We start from the raw sequence: 17,326 nt of genomic DNA, 5'->3' as shown, positions 1-17,326 counted from the left end.
TTCACTTTGTCCAAAACCAGACTCCTGGCAGGTCACCTCAGTGAACGACTTTCACTGTCCGCCGAACTGCCCAAGTGGGAAACGTGAATACCATCGTCGCTGTCCTCTCCCGTGCAAAACCCCGAGTCCTGAGGACTCGCCTCCGGAAGAGCCAGCAGCTCACTTGCTTTGTCTGCCACCTCGCCTTCGTCCAGGCCCTGTGTTTGGCCCCATTATCCCCGCAGCCTCCTGTTTCCAACCTTAGCTCTCTTTGATCCTTATCCACAGTGGTGCGGAGGGGATCAGTGTTTGGAAAGCAGGTGTGGTGTCACTCCCCTGGTTAGAATCTTTCAATGGCTTCCCGTTGCCCTTTAGAGAGACCAGTTTGGGTAGTGGTTAAGATCACAAGCCAAAGCCAGAACTACCTCGTTCAGAATCCTGCCTCTACCATTGATAGCTGTGCCATTTGGGGCAAGTAACTACATTTCGCTAGTCAAAATCCCTCATCTGTAAAATGGAGGTAATAATAGTACCTACCCAGTACCCTTGCCGGGAGAAGTAAATCCCTTCACGTAGGGGCTCGGCAAGTAACAACGATTATGCAAATACTCGTTTTTATCATTAATTCCTGTATCGTTAACTTTGTTTTCCTTTGGCCCTTGCTTACTTCACCAGCCTCCACTCTCCCCATTTTTCAAGGTTCTGCAATTTCACTATCATGAATGGGATTTTGGGGGGGTGGGGGGGAGTCTTTGGGTTTCTACAGTCTGTGTGGATTGGTATCTTCCACTAGTTCTGGGAAATTCTCAGCTTGTTTTCTTCAGATATTCCTCTGCCTCATTTTCCTCTCCTTCTGGAACTCGGATTAAACCTAATAATCCTTTATTTTTGTTAACCCACTGTGTTTTTCCCCATCTTTTTTCTCTGCTGCATTATGCATAATTTCTTTTGTGTGTTGATCTTGTAACCTGAAATCTTGCCAGACTCCCCTATTAATTCTAGGGGGGTTTTATTGTAGATTCCTTAGGATTTTTTACATAGACAATCATTTCATCAGCAAATAAGGGCTTTTATTTTTCCCTTCCCAATTTGTATGCTTTTTCTTTTTCTTGTCTTACTTTGCTAGGTAGGACTTCCAGTTGTAAGAGTGGTCATAGTGGACATCCTTGACTCATTCCCTATTTTAGGAGGAAAGTATTCAGTCTTTCACCATTAAGTACATTAGCTGTAGGATTTTTGTAGAAGCTGTTTATTAAATTGAGACAGTTCCCCCTCTACTCCTGGTTTACCGATAGTTTTATCACGAACGGGTATTGAATGTTGTCAAATGCTTTTTTCTACGTCCAGTTGACATGATCATGATTTTTTTCCTCTAGCCTCTTGGGATAGTGGATTATATAGATTTATTTCTGTAGGTTGAAGCCGTCTTGCATACGTGGAATAAACCTCACTTGGCCATGCTGTATAGTTCTTTTTATGTATGCTGGATTCAATTTGCTAATAGAATATCCAGGATTTTTATGGCTAAATTTATGGGATAATAGTCTGTAGGGTTTTTTTCTTTTTCTCTGCCTCTCTCTCTTCCTTTTTGGTATCTCCTATCTGGCTTCAATAGCAAAGTAATACTGTCCTCATTAAATGAGTTAAGAAGGTATTGCCTGATATGCTAATTTCTGGCAGAGATGGTATAGAATGGTCCTAATTCTTCTTCAAATTTGGTAGATGTCTTCAGTGAAACCATCACCATCTAGGCCTGGATTTTTCTTTTTGGAAACTTTTTAAATTATAAATTCCGTTTCTTAAATAGTTATAGGACTATTCAGATGCTCTATTTCCTATCAGGTGAATTTTGGTAATTTACAGTGTTTGAGATATTGGCCCATGTGATTTGTTAAATTTATATGCCTGGGTAATTTCTATCTTCCGGTTCACTAATTCTCCCTGAAGCTTCTGTTAAAGCCATCCACTGATGGGTTTCCAGATTGTATTTCTCATTTCTAAAAGTTTTGGTTGGTCTTTCAAAAGTTTTCCACTTCACTTTTTGCCATTTCTTATTCCCTGAATTTGCAAGTTACCATTTGTTTCTTTGAAAACAGTAACCATGAACATTTTATAGTATCTTCAATCAAGTATCTAAACTCTTCAGAGAACCAGTTTGTTATTCCTGTTGGTTCTCACCTACAGTACCTTTTCTTTTATGCTTTAAAAAAGTAATTCTATCTCCGTAGGAAAAGAGTGTGGAAAGAACGGAAGGGGAGATAAAGAAAAAAATCCCTTCCTCCAAAAAGTAATTTCATTTCTTCTATCATACACCGGAAGGCATCAATAGTACAGGGTCATCTTAAACCAAGTTCAAGGCTTGAATTTTTCTGAGCTCTCAGGCTGCAAGTCCCTGGGAGGATTTGATTTCTGATCACCTCTTTTACTGTGACAAGGATAGCCCTTTGGCATGCCAGCTTTTTGGGGGAAACATCTTCTAACAGTCTATCCATCGTATGTGGGCTCTGGATTTTGATTCTGTCCCATTCAACCTAGGGTAAGGTCTGATTTGCTGAAATCAAATGTGGTTTGCCTTTAGATCAAATGTGGTTTCCAGGCACCTGTGCTCCATTTTTCCCTGGATTCTTGTTTTTCTTCACTTGCGGCCTGAAAACATTTTTACTAATTTGTCCGTTCTTGGATGCTTTCAGAAGTTTTTTTGCTTATATTTTATCCAGAGGTTTCGGCTTCTTGCAGCAGGAGAGTTAAAAAACAAACAAACAAGTTAGTTCATCATGAACAGACACCAGAAATCTGTTTCCCCTATTGAACTTCGAATGCTTCCAAAACCTCATTAGTTTATCACCTCAGGCAGTTCTAAGTGCCAGTCTGTCTGCCTAGAAATATTCCTTTCTCTCCTCAACCCCACTGACCTCTTCTGGCCAACTGCTCATACCTCCCTGACTCCCAGGGCTTTGTTAAATCCCATTCCACTATGCTTCCACAATCCCCAATTCTTCTCCTATCTAGTAGCCTGTAGCTGCTGGTTATGTTGCTCTGCAATGGCCAGACCTTATACATTTCACAACTATTCAAAAGGCAGTGTATCACAGTGGCTAAGAGTGTGGCACCTGGAACCAGATTGGGTTTGAATCCCAGTGCGACCTTAACCTCTTTGTGCTTCAGTTTTTGCATCTGCAAAATAGGATAACACAAGCCTGCATCACAGGGTTATAGGATGTCAGTGTATGTGTTAATGCTTATGAAAATGGTTAAAATTGTGCCTTGTACATAGAAAGTGCTCCTTATTGAAGTATTGGCTCATGGCACTTGTTAGGCACCTGATTATTGAATGTCTGTATATTTTTATGAATGAACATGATGATTTCCGAGCAGCTCTGACGTGGTGAGGTTAAGATTTTCCTGAGCCACTCTCTACCCCTGAAAGGCTCATCCATTGTGGTATCTTTGAACCCACTACGAATCAAGCAGCCTAATAAACCAGTTGTCTTTTCCAAATCCATCTACTAAGCACTGTTAGGGAGGCAGGAGGAACAGTCTAGAGAAAATGACCACTGAACCAGGACGGAGGTGATTTCTTATCCTAGCTCTACCCCTGCCTGGCTGTGGGACTTCAGGTAAACAGGTTCATTTTACAGGACTCCTTCTACATACTCCGTTCCAGTCCTGCTGTCCCCTGGACTGCTCAGTCTGAAACAATGCCAACCTCTACTACTGGGTTCCAAATCAACCTGTGCTCTAAGGCACACCTCAAATGCCAAGTCTCACACAAGGTACAGCCCACCTCCAAATGACTGCCGTTTCTAACTCACAATTGTAAACCAACTGTTAGCATAGTATGCTTATGCAATTGTTTGTTGGATTAACTCACTTCAACTTTGGAGTAAATGTGAGCAAATCAACGGTCTTTTTCAACTGTTTCCCATTCAATAAATGGAAACTTTACCCAAGAGACCAGATGAAGCTTTACCTTGCAAAGCTTTAATTTAAGTCAAGCAGGCTTCTCACCTGTACAAACGCACAAATGCAGGAATGTTGTGGGCTCAGAACGCCATCACACAAGCAGGCACTGCTGGCGTGCTGTATGTGTGCCCCGCTTAGGCTTTCACTAACATGCCATCATCTCATCGCATTCCCCACATCCACACCACAACTAATTTCCACAAAGGGAGGATGTTAAAAAATATAACCATCTGTGCACCGTATCAAATAATTATCAACCTGAAATCTGTATTTCAGTTGTAAGCCTTTTAAAATCAAGCTCTATTGTATACTGGCATACTCCATACAAGAATACAACTCCAGTTATCTGAATTGATTACTCTTTTACTTATCACCAGGTTACAATCAAAGTATTTGAAAGCTACATCACCAGGTGCACTCAACGAGCGAGGGGTCCTTTGTCCATGTACTAATAGGGAACTAGGGGCCTAGGGAGAGGCTTGATGGGGAAAATCTGCAGATTCTGTCCTATACCACAGCAGAACTGTAGATCATCAGAGAGGATTTAGGGGAGGGGCTCAGAAACAAAGGGCTGTTTTGCAGATGGCTTGATTTTGACAGCGATGATTTGCAGCCCAGGTGGAGAATAAAGAAGTTGCAAGAGGAAAGCTTTAGGATTATGTCAACTTCAAATGAGAAGTCCGCTGGTGATATCTGGTTTTAGAGATGGGCCGGGTCTCTCGAGAGAGACAGAAAGAGAGAGGGGCAGTGGGAGAGAGAGAGATTGAGAGAGAGAGAAAATCCCAGGCAGGCTCCACGCTGAGTGTGGAGCCTGACGTGGGGCTCAAGCCCATGACCCTGGGATCATGATCAGAGCCAAAATCAAGAGTCAGACAACCAACTAAGCCACCCAGGCTTAAAGGAATTAAAATTCAAAAGGATGCCCAGATATTTGGCATCAAGAATCTCTGAATGCAGGAAGTTATTCCTCTGCTAAAGCAAGTTTACTTCACAATTGGGACCCCTTCTTGAAGAACATAGGCAAAGTGGTCATCTATCATGTTGCCCAGCATGATGGTGTTTCCAGCGAAGCCCAAGGCTACCTAGAAGCAGTAGTAGGAGCACAAACTGAACAGGAGGCCCTGGAGGCCAGGTTATTGCCTAATCCCAGCAAGAGAAAGCCATCAGTTTGGATCCATCAAAACAAAACTTACCTTTGAGACGGGCACAGGTGGGAATGCTAACTGCTCTTTCGTTGTTAGAGCTTCCCTACATCTAACTGACCTCCTTTCGTATTCACTCTTTAAAGGGAACATCTCCTTTCTTTTGCATAAATGTTAGTCAGCTGTCCCTCCTCCACACTAGTCAGCACTTAGTCCCAAGTCCACATGGGTAGGTGGGACCTCAACGGAAAAACAATGGTGAAGAAGACAATCTAACAACATCATACTTTTCAAAGAGGAAGGCAGACGGCAGCACCAAGTTGCATTGCCGCTCCTTTCTCCCGCCAGGTGACCACCTGAGGGCAACAGAGCAGGGACAGGGGTCAACTGGGGCAAGACCTGCTATGTATAACCTGCCCCAACGGACTGTTCTGGAAAGGAAAACCCCTTCACTGCTAATTCAGAAAACACTGCTGCTTCAACAGGACTAGCACTCACTCGCTGACATGTGAGGGTCTGGCTTGCAGAGCTGCTGCTGGTCCCAAGTTCACTCTTCCTGGTGTCACCCCTGCCCCTCCCAAGTCAGCCCCTGCAACTAGCTATTTTTACCTCGCAAATACTAAGATTCCCGTAGCTGCAAATGGCCCTATAAACACAAGGCCCTCTATGCTAGGAAAGGATAACCTTTTGAAATGGGGCTGTATTTACAAATTTTATTATTGTTATTTTTTTATCCCAAAAATACATATAAATGAAAACCTGCTCTTCAAATGCAGGGAGGCCTTTGCCTATAATGTAGTATTATATTTACGTCACAAAACATTCCCATATGAAAATCAATATGCAGCTCTTTCACACGCAATGTTATATATACACACATACGCACAAACACATGATATATGCAAGTAGTTAGGACTCTGCTACTTACACATATTCCTCTGGTGGAAAATTAGGAAACAGGGCAATTCCCTTGCTTTCTGGCCTTGGGAAGATAAATACAACCTCTCTGAACAGTTTTTGAAAAGATGAAATGTGTAAACTACACAACCTCCTTTAGACATATACATATGTTGTTAGAATAAAGCAAGGACCCTGCTACGAAACTGACACTGTTTTGCAAAGAAGGAAGGAGATAACATTTGAATGAAAATGCAAAGTTGAACAGATGATCAAAATTGTTCTGTACATGCTCTATGGAGAAATCAGAACTCTTCACAAGAAACAGATCTATGCTCCAGTTCAGCTTCTTGTGACATTACATCAGCACCCACTGGCAGAAGCCAGGACCTTCCTATACAGTCCATGCTGAAGCAGGTTCCATAAAGCATCTGTTCAAGTCCAATAATCAATAATGAGGTCATGTGGTACATTCCCACCCCTCCCCCCCAAAATGAAGTGCAAAAATCAACTTCTGTGACTCAAGAGCTCAACCAGGTCAAAGCTTTGGTATATACTGGAGGCTGTTTTGGTGACAACCAAAGCTTAGTAAGATTCTCTGTTCAGGGGGTTGCCCCCAAAACAAAAACAAACCCAGTCCACGAAGCTTAACAGCTATATAAATAAAGTAACTGTACAAAGAGAACAAGCCACAGTTCCCCTTTATCCAAGGGTTTATAGTCTCCTAGGCAGCAGTTCTGGAAGCACCAACTAAAGCCACAATGCTTCTACTGAAACACGATGTGTTGGTGAGACTGTTCTGAAAACAAATGCCCATAGGCGAGTGGCTGATGCGCCACAGGAAAAAGTTCAACCGAACATAGGTCAGTTTTCTTATACTAGAACATAGGCTGGTCAGCAACAGAGGAAAGACTTAAGGCAATAAGAGGCATTACAGAGAGCACCCTTGTACTCTCTGAGTAAATCCCAAAACCTTCAAAGAAAGAAGAGGTCTCTCCAGAGTTTGGGTTGGTTCTTAGTTTGCTAGCTGTCAGATACTTCCTCCTCCTCCTCGTCATCCTCATCTTCTTTCCTGTCTACTTCGGAGGTGTCAGAGGACTCGTGAAGCAGGACATACTCTCTGCTGCTGAACCCAAATTTAAGTACGTCCTTTTCCTTTAGTTCATAGTATCTCTGTGGCTCAATGCGCTTGTTATTCAAGAATGTTCCATTGCCTGAGCCAAGGTCAATGATGTAGGGCCTCACCCTTCGGCCAACTGTACCATCAGCACGGGTATATTCCACAAGCCTAGCAGAGATAAAAGAGAGAAACCTGTGAGCAAAATCCCGTCTCGAGGCCCTCCCGTATTTTCCTAACACAGGATGTCAATTACCTGGCTTGAACATAGTTCGAGTCAACTCCAGGAAATCAAGGGAATGGTATGGCCCTGGATTTTGAAATTACGAGCAAGTTAATAAATATACTTAGTAGAAAAGGTGGGAACTGGTTGCTGAGGGAGTGGACCAGGAAATTCATAGCAGATCAAAAGTTTAACATCAGAATCCAAGACCTCTTGTTGTGATTAATAAAAAACACTTTTAGGGGCGCCTGGGTGGCTCAGTCAGTTGGGCACCCGACTTTGGCTCCGGTCATGATCTCATGGTCCATGGGTTCGAGCCCTGTGTCAGGCTCTGTGCCAATAGCTCAGAGCCTGGAGCCTGCTTCGGTTTCTGTGTCTCCCTCTCTGCCCCTCCCCTGCTCGTTTTCTCTCTCTCTCTCAAAAATAAATAAATGTTAAAAAATTTAAAAAGGAAAAGAAAAAGAAGAAACACTTTTGTGCTGTTTATAATCAACACGATGCTTCTTTCACCCATGTTTCAACCTGTCTTATCTCCTGTCCCAACGGGAATAAAGCAGTGCATTTTGACTCCAGCGTCAAGGGCGCTAACTCCGAAGCTGACCTTCAGTCTTCACACCTGTCAAATGGGGATATTGATGTGTGACCTGTCCTCCTCACAGGATTGTCACGAGCACCAAACGGTAACAGACGCACTCCACAAACTGCCAAATACAGACGCGGCTAACACAGATGCCACACACATAATCTAAGACAAAGATTAGATCCGAGGAGTGTGGCATTCTGCCGCAAGCATGTGTACACAAATGTTAGTAATCCTGACACTGTCGGCGTCTACCCACACTCCTGGTTCTTCCTACAAACACTCACCGATACTGAAAGACCGCGTGCTGCTTTGAGCAGGAGGGATGATCGATTGGGATGTCCGCTATGCGGCGGTGCCGGCCCAGGAGGTAGGCGCTCTGCCGATGGATGTACATGACGGGAAGCACCTCATCATTTTTAAAGGGGTAGAGGCGCCACCGTTTTTTGGGGATCCGTGCTTCTGGGGGCTCACTGTATTTAATGACGACACCCCGGAAAGTGTTGGTATCCTCAAGAAGTGCCCCAGAAAGTTCAAAGCTTGGCTTTTCTTTAGCGGGCGCCTCTTTGTCCTTACTGTTGCCACCAGGTCGGGGAGCCAACTCCTGAGGCTCATTACCGCCGGCACTAACTTCGTTCTTCTGGCGATTCTCCCGTCGTCGGGCATTGTAAAACTCCCGCTCTGCGTCCTGAGCCTGGAGGTTCTGAATGTCTCGGTCCCGTCCCTGAGCCTGCCCACTCCCAGGCCTCTCATTAGAGCTTCTCCTCTGGTGGGAATGGCCCCTGTGTCTGTCACGGTCACTGTTCCTAGCTCGCCTGTGTTCCTGGCCTGATGGTTCCCTGTGCTGCCGATCTTCCCGTCCTCTCCGGGGATGATCCTCGCGTTCCTGAAATTCAAAAAGATCCAGTAAATTAAAGGCAGCCCGCAACCTGTGAACAAGCTGCATTCAAAAAGTCATTTGTGATTTGGACTTTGGCACTCAGAGCAAAATGTCCCACAGAAATAAGGTGGGCAGCGGTGGCTATGTTCCCTTGCAAGGCTACACAGACTATTTCCATGCTGTCACCAACTACAGCTCTAACACTGCAAGCCCAAGTTCAGAGCCCTAGAAATAAATGGAGCTATTGGCAAACTTGTAAGGAAGCACATACAGAAAATACAGCTAACAGAGACAGTTAAGTAGTCACGTACAAGATAAACATGTGAAGAAAGAAAGATAGTTTCCTCTTGTGTCAAAAATGAAAAAAAAAGTAATTATAATTTTAAAAGATCTCATTTCAACAATAATAAAAAATATTCAATACTCAGGAATACACTTAAGAAATATGCAAGGCATGTAAAAAGAAACCTATAAAAATTTACTGATAGATGGTTTTTAAAAACCTGAAAAAATGAAGAAACATACCACGGTTTCTTGAAAAAGACTCAGTACTGAAAATCAGCCTGATATAAAATGTTTGCAACATATAACATCTATTAATATAGCATTAAAAAAAATAAATCAGTAACACAAATAATTCAACAGAAAAAAATAGGCAAAAGATATTAACATGTCTTTTCATAACAATTAAGTATCTAATGAACACATGAATATAATAAGCTTATCCTTACTAATAACCAAAGCATCAGAGTTCAAGACAGAGCCCCGCACACTATAAACAAGGCTACCCCACCCGGAAAGGGTAAAAAGGTACACCTGAGCACTGAGTTCTCGCCGCCTCCCGGGCTCCCAAGGCCTTCTCCTGGCCGCCCACTCTCAAGAGTGGGCCTGCTTACTCCGAGCAGGACTCTGGTTTTTGAGACTTTTTAGCCTCCAAGACAAGCATCAAGAGGGGGTTTCCAATGCCTATCCCTCCTACCTTAAGATATTCACAAGCTTGCCGCCACCACTTACCTTGAGTACATTTGCCAGGACTAATCTCATTATGTCCTTTATCCCTGATTAAATGAGTCACAACAAGCCACAGACTCTGGGTCATCACCCCCACCTCCTGTGAATTCTAATTCCCATAAGGCTGTATACACGCACTATTCCAATGACTAATTCTCAGTCTTCATTTCAAATACGTGTAGACCAAGCAAAATTAGCAAAAACTAAAGAAAAAAATATGACAAATTACATAACCAGATAATACAAAATAACTAAAATTTCAATTATTGATAAGCAGTATGGTATATATAATATGGTTCCATTTTTTAATTAAAAATTCTGCGGCGTGCCTGGGTGGCTCAGTCAGTTCATGATCCAACTTCGTCCGACTTCGGGTCAGGTCATGAACTTGCAGTCCATGGGTTTGAGCCCCGCACTGGGCTCTACGCTGAGAGCTCAGAGCTTGGAGCCTGCTTCGGGTTCTGTGTCTCCCTCTCTCTCTGCCCCTCTCCCACTCAAACACACACACACACACACACACACACACACACACACACACACACTCCCTCTCTCTCTCTCTCTCTCTCAAAAATAAACATTAAAACAAAAAACTGTATGGGAGCACCTGGGTGACTCAGTCATCTGAGTGTCTGACTTCAGCTTAAGTCATGATCTCGTGGTTCATGAGTTCAAGCCCCCATGTCGGGTTCTCTGCTGTCTGTACAGAGCCCACTTCGGATCCTCTATGCCCCTCCCTCTGCCCCTCCCCCAAACAACTGCAAGTTAAGACACATACTAAAACATAAAGGAAAAAAGTAATGGAGTCTTGAAGAATAAATATCAAACTATTAAAATGGTTGCCTCTGGGGCACCTGGGTAGCTCAGTCAGTTAAGCATCCAACTTTGGCTCAGGTCATGATCTCACAGTTCGGGAGTTTGAGCCCCATGATGGGCTCTGTGCTAACAGCTCACAGCCTTGCATCTGCTTCCAATTCTGTGTCTCCCCCCCACTCTCTGCCCTTCCCCAGCTCACGCTCTGTCCCTCTCTCTCTCTCTCTCTCTCTCAAAACTAAATAAACATTTAAAAAGTTAAAAAAGGAAAATAAAATAAGTAAGAAATAAAATGGTTGCCTCTGGGGACTCAGGTGATTTTTCTGTTGGGGGCTGCAATTGGGGATAACAGGAGAAGTAACCACACATTACATATGCCATACTCTCACCTTTCATTTTACATACTTGGGTGTTCTTACAATGAGCACGCAATCGATAAATTTATTTATTAAATGGTCGTTCAGTGGTGGAGAAAAGAATACCTGCAAGCACAAGTCATGCCTAAGTCACAGGCTGTGTGCCTTCCTCCTTAGGATTAACCCATGTGAAAGTCACTGAGTTTCAACTGTCAAGCCCTTTTGCTTGAAAGTCACTTCCAAGTTTCCAGCTGATTAATACACAGAAATTAGCTTTTAAAGAGATAATTTAAGGTCAGGAGGGAAGTTAGCACAGATAAGCAAATAAAGATACTTCAAAAACAATAAGCACAGAAAAGTTCCATTCTAAATGTTTTTATGTATTTTTGAGAGGGAGAGAGAAAGAGAATGAGCAGGGGAGGGGCAGAGAGAGATGGAGACACAGAATCAGAAGCAGGCTCCAGCTCTGAGCTGTCAGCACAGAGCCCAACACGGGCTCAAACTCATGAGCTCTGAGATCGTGACAGGAGCCAAAGTCGGACGCTTAACTGGCTGAGCCACCCAGGTGCCCCGGCAAAGTTCCATTCTAAAAGTCTCAGGATTTGGGGAACCTGGGTGGCTCAGTCGGTTGAGTGTCCTACTTCGGCTCAGGTCATGATCTCACGGTTCATGGGTTCAAGCCCCACGTCAGGATCTGTGCTGACAGCTCAGAGCCTGGAGCCTGCTTCGGATTCTGTCTCCCTCTCTCTCTCCACCCCTTCCCCCCTCACGTTCTGTCTTTCTCTCAAAAATAAATAAAAAACATTAAAACAATAAAAAATAAATAAAAGTCTCAGGATTTATTGTAAAATGTTCATTTAGAAACCACAGGTAAAGGGCTGCCAGTTGTGCACTGAAAAAAACAAAGACCTGAAGAAGTACAAGTGGTTTGACAGGCCTAGTGTGGGTGGTGTGGTTCTCGTGGCTGTATCCTGAGACAGCTAGGGCAGGGCCTGATCAATTTATATGCAGACCATCAAGGCTGCCTGGCCTTGTATCTTTAAGGTAGCAGAAAGCTGACCCACAGCCTGTCAAATTAACACGAAAATACATTTTCTTAATGCCTATTGCATGCTGTTAACAGAATTTCTTTAAAAAGACTGAATGCTTGTCTCTCAAGATTGAGGGCAAAGCAAGGGTGTCTGCTCTCACTACTCTTATTCGACATAGTGCTGGAAGTCCTAGCTAATGCAATAAGGCAAGACAAGGAAATAAAACACATACAGACTGTAAAGGAACAAATAAAACTGCCTCTATATGAAGATATGATGGTCTATATAAAAAAAAACCCCAAGAATCTACAAAAAAGTCCTCCTGGAATAAAGAAGTTGAGTTCAATGAGGTCACAGGATATAACAAAAACACAAAAATCAATTATACATATATGTTTTTCAAGTTTATTTATTTTGAGAAAGAGAGAGAACACTAGAGCACAACGTGAGCAGGGGGCGGGGCAGAGAGAGAGAATCCCAAACAGGCACCCCAAAAACTCATTATATTTCTATACATTAGCAACGAACAGAACATGTGGACTGCAGTTTAAAGTATCACTCACCATCACTCCACCAAAGAAAAAACTTTGTGTAATCTAACAAAATTTACGTAGAACTTGAATGCTGAAAATTATAAACACGGAAGAAATAAATCAAAGATCTAAATAGGGGCACCTGGGTGGCTCAATCCATTGAGCACATGACTCTTGGTTTCAGCCTAGGTCACGATCTCAGTTTGTGAGATTGAGCCTTGAGTCCGGCTCCGTGCTGAGCGTGGGGCCTGCTTGGGATTCTCTCCCCTACCCTCTCTCCCCTACCCCCACTCGTGCATGTGCACGTGCATACGTGCGCTCTCTCTCAAAATAAATACATACATACATACTTTAAAAGAATTAAAAAAAAAAAAAAAAAAGATCCAAACAAATGACACGTACAGTGTTCATGGATTGGAAGAGTCAATCTAGTAAAAAGCCAATTTTTCCCAAAATACAGCTTCATGTGATTTCTATCCAAATCCTAGCAAGATTTTTTTTTAGACACAGACAAGATTGTTCTAAAATTTATACAGAAAGACAAAGAAACTAGTAAAGCTAAGCCATTTTTAAGAAGAAGAAACAAAGATGAATCCATCTACCCAATTTCAAAACTTACTATATAGTGACAATAATCAAGACTGTGTGGTATTGGCAGAATGAGAGAGATCAGTGGAACAGAACACAGAATCAGAAATAAACCCATGCACATACCCCCAACTGATTAAGGAACAAAAGCAATTCAAGGACGGCAAGACAAAAAATGAACCTCAACCCAAGCCTTGCACCTTATATCAAAACAAACTCAAATCATGAACTTAAATGTAAAACTTGTAGGGAAAAAAACACGTCTTCGGGATCCAGAGCGAGGCATAAAGTTCTTAGACATGACGCCAAAAGCACGATCCATAAAACATAAAAAGTAAAAGCTGACAAGCTGAACTTCATGACAATTTAACATTTTTGCTCTGAGAAAAACCCTGCTGTGTGAAGAAAAAGACAAGATACAAGACTGAAGGGAAGTATTTGCCAATCACATACCCAAAAAGGCCTAGTATCTAGAATATACAAAGAAGTCTATAACTCACCAGTAAGGAAGCAAATATACCAACTAGAAAACAGGCAAAAGCCACGAAGGGACGTTTCACCAGACAGGATATACAGATGACAAATGAACACATGAAACGACATTCAGCATCGTTAGCCATCAAGGAAATGCAAATTAAAATCGCAATGAGATATCGTTATACGGCTGCTGGAATGGCTGAAACAAAAACACCTCAACGCCACGTGCTGAGAATGCAGCAGGGAGGATGCAGAGAAAGTGGGTCACGCACAGTACCGGTGGGAACGTGAAGCAGCACGGCCACGGTCATGGACTGAATCGTGTACCCCCAAGATGCATTCATGTCGAGTCCCAACCCCATCCTCCGAATGTAACCATTTTTGTGGAATTTCTTGTATTCATTCTTTCTTTCTTTCTTTCTTTCTTTCTTTCTTTCTTTCTTTTTTCTTTCTCTCTCTCTCTCTCTCTTTTTTTTTTTGAGATAAGGTCTTTAAAGACATGGTTAAGTTAAAATGCCAGCAAAGCCCTAATCCAATATGACTGCTATGCTTACACGAAGAGAGACACCAGGGATGAGCCCACGACGGAAAGCCCACGTGAGGACACAGCCAAGAAGGCAGCCATTTGCAAGCCAAGGAAAGAGGCCTCCGGAGAAAGCAAACCTGCTGACACCTTGAACTTGGGACTTTTAGCCTCCAGAGCTATGAGAAAATTCACTTCTGTTGCTTCAAGCATCCAGTCTGCGGTGTTTTGTTATGGGAGCCCTAGCAAACTAATGCAGCCAGACACTCCGGAACACGGTCTGGCAACGACCTTACAATCTAACGACTGCACTCGTGGGCATTGATCCCAGAGAAATGAAGACATGTCCACACAAAAACCCGTACACAAATGTGCCATCACAACCTTCTATGTAACAGCCCCAAACTGCAAACAACCCCGATGTTCTTTAGTGGGCAAATGGTTAAACCCACACCACTGAGCGTCACTCAGCAATAAAGAGGAACGAACTACCGACAGATACAACAACCTGAACGGATCTCCGAAGAACCGTGCTGAGTGAAAAGAGCCAAGCCCTAAAGGTGATGCGTATGACTCCATTTACATAACGCTCTTGAAGTGACAACACTATAGAACTGGAGAACAGATGAGAAGTTGCCGGGACTTGAGGGCTAAGGGTGGGAGGGATGTGGGCGGGACTATAAAAGGACAACAGGATGGGTCGTTGTGGTGACGGAAATGTTTCGCGTCTTGACTACAGCGACGTCAGCATTCTCCTTGTGATACTGTCCCCGAATTCTGTAAGACGGTGCCGGTGCCGGCGGGAGTAACAAGGTAAAGAGAGTACCTCTGCGTTTCCTTTTTTACAACTGAATGTGAATCAACAAGGATCTTAAAACAAAAAAGTTTAGCTTAATAAACAAGCAGAAAACAAGCACAAAAAGCCAGTTTCTAGAAAAGCCCATCACAGGTACAGGTAAAACACATACAAAGCACTCTTTAGTTATGATGGGAAGAGGCTCTAGATTTGCACCTAGTAGCAAAACATCTCAACGCACTTACCTGCTTCACTTTGACTGTTGAGTGGTGAGGGCTTCGGCTTCTCTTACTTCGTGGAGACTTGCTTCTTCTCCCTGAGGACTTGTTTTTCTTTTTGGCTGGGGACCTTTTCAGAGCATGGCACACACAGGGTTTTATCTCAATTTCCCTTCCCCCATATAAATTCACTTCAAGTATCAAGCTTACCTACTAACACAAACAGCACATCTGTGAACGCCTCTGCTTTTCACACTAAAGGAGGCAGGGGCTCCACTCTCCAAGCCTTGACGTCTTCCTGGCGTTCCAGACCCACATACACAGCTGCCTGCTGAACGTCCTCACAGAGCACAATCCTTGCGTCCCAACCCCTCGACACCCTTTCCTCCCTCGGTCTCTGCCATCTCAGTAACTGGCACCACCATGCACCCTGCTCAAGCCAAAAACCCAGAAGACACCCTTGACTCTCTTTTCTGTCACCACCAGCGGCTCCCTACCCACCCCACCCCCACCCCCAACAATCACCTCCACCCGTCACCAAGTCCGCTGGCTCTATCTCCTCCCTCTCCCACCTCACTCCCACCACGCTCTCCTTGATCACTAGACGGTTTGTGCTCTTTTTTCTATTTCTAGAACAATCACGTTCATTCTGCTTCAGGTTCGTGGCACGTAGGGTCTCCTCAGCCTGGATCCTTACAAGGCTAGATTATTCTTATTTGGGTCTCAACTCAAATGGCACCTTTTCAGAGAGGCCTTCTCTCACTTGCCTTCAAGCTCTATCCCATTCCTGTTTTAACCTCTTCCTAACACTGGTTACTAACTGACACTATTTTCTGTTACTTTGTCTCAAGTTGAGAGCACATCAATTTCGCGAGGGGAGACACCGCCCATCTCCTTCACCTTTGAGGCCCCAGTACCCAGGACAGTCTTTAACAGGCAGTAAAAACTATGTTGAAAGAATAAATCAACGGGTCTATCAAGAGACCATTTTTCTTCTAAACCTCTACCAGGTAGGTCGCTTAGGCTCTCGACGGGAAACATCTGGAGGCAGATCAGTGGAAAGCCAACGACAGCACTCCATTTGTAGACAGATGGGGCAAATCTTTTATTTCAACTTGATCAATGCTATCTGCTGGGCCGTACTCGGGCACGTGCTGGGCACAGGGATGAAGGACGGGGCGGGGATCCTGCCCATTAGGCATCAGGCGCTTAACGCAAGTGACACGTACCGGAGTAAACATTCTTTAGCACAAGCACGACCGGGTCACTTCCACCACCTTAGGATTAAATCCAAGCTGCTGCGCTCAGCATTCAAGGTGTGTTTCTCACGCTAGCCCTGTCCTTTCTCAATGAGCCCGACCCAAGTCCGTCCCGGGCGCCTTCCCACTTACCGGCTACCTCCTCGGGCTCGGTTCCCTCGGTGACCAGGGCGGCCCGGCTCGCCGGCCGGCGGGGACGCGCTACAGCCAGAGGAATCTGGGCGGCGGTGGGCGGGAGGCACGGCTTCCGGGCTGAGGCGCTCCTGCTTCACCTTCACCACCACCGCCGCCGCCGCCACCATGTCCCCGTCGCGGTGCCTCCGTCGGCTCCCTCGCTCCCGCTCGCTCTTTACCTCCTTCATGCTGAGATATCAGCCGAGCAAAGGAAAAAGAGAGCCGTTGCGCTCCTCTCACTAAAGGAAATGACGGGTGACCCCTGGACTTCCGCTTCCGGGTCCGTGTTCTCCCAGAAACCCTCGCGGCGGAGAGCTAAGCACGTGATCGCGACTCTTCGGCGGAGGGCGGGGCTGTACGGGCCCGGTCCCGTTGGCGGGAGTTTTAAGGTGTCAAAAGCAAACTTCTGGAGAAAAACTACTCTCGAAGCTGTTTGTGGCGGCATTATTAGTAATTACTAAACACAGAGGCAATCTGAATGCCCACCAGGAGGAAACTGTTTAGCCAGCCGATCGGTGGTCTGTCGCCATTCTCAATGCTATTTACACACTGTGACAGAGGAATCCCTGACTTGTTCAACGAATGAAACGGGATAAAAAATAGTGCGCAAACTGTGATTACGTTTATCTTTGGAAACACGAACTTAAAAAGAGACGGAAATGCAGTCGCAGCTGGCAGCCAGTGGGCAAATCATTAGTATTTACCCCTCTGTTCTTGAACTTTCTGTTATGTTGTCATTTCTCCATTTCGTTAAAAACAAATACTTAAA

The 17,326-nt window shown here is 44.3% G+C and overlaps 1 protein-coding gene across 1 annotated transcript; it reads right to left on the bottom strand.

Moving 5' to 3' along the window:
- Positions 1–5,783: 5,783 nt before the first annotated feature.
- On the bottom strand, positions 5,784–16,812 carry SNIP1 (Smad nuclear interacting protein 1). Its single transcript, XM_019430209.2, has 4 exons — positions 16,516–16,812; positions 15,152–15,254; positions 8,189–8,787; positions 5,784–7,269 (listed from the first exon to the last, which is right to left on the bottom strand). Exons 1-4 carry the CDS (start codon positions 16,743–16,745, stop codon positions 7,005–7,007), a joined length of 1,197 nt encoding a protein of 398 aa, XP_019285754.2. The 5' UTR covers positions 16,746–16,812; the 3' UTR covers positions 5,784–7,004.
- Between the last annotated feature and the right edge of the window lie 514 nt (positions 16,813–17,326).

This window comes from Panthera pardus, unplaced genomic scaffold, assembly GCF_024362965.1.
Source record: "Panthera pardus isolate Hobbes unplaced genomic scaffold, ASM2436296v1 HiC_scaffold_11, whole genome shotgun sequence".
NCBI classification, from domain to species: domain Eukaryota; kingdom Metazoa; phylum Chordata; class Mammalia; order Carnivora; family Felidae; genus Panthera; species Panthera pardus.
Note: the sequence above shows the minus strand (reverse complement) of the source record. Positions and strands in the feature narration are given on the sequence as shown.

Excerpts from the sequence above, each read along its gene's own strand:
- SNIP1 (XM_019430209.2), bottom strand. The coding sequence starts at position 16,745 with ATGAAGGAGGTAAAGAGCGAGCGGGAGCGAGGGAGCCGACGGAGGCAC. Across the intron at positions 15,255-16,515 it reads CGAGCCCGAGGAGGTAGCCG|GTCCCCAGCCAAAAAGAAAA; the intron begins GTAAGTGGGAAG and ends TGCTCTGAAAAG. Across the intron at positions 8,788-15,151 it reads CAACAGTCAAAGTGAAGCAG|GAACGCGAGGATCATCCCCG; the intron begins GTAAGTGCGTTG and ends TTTGAATTTCAG.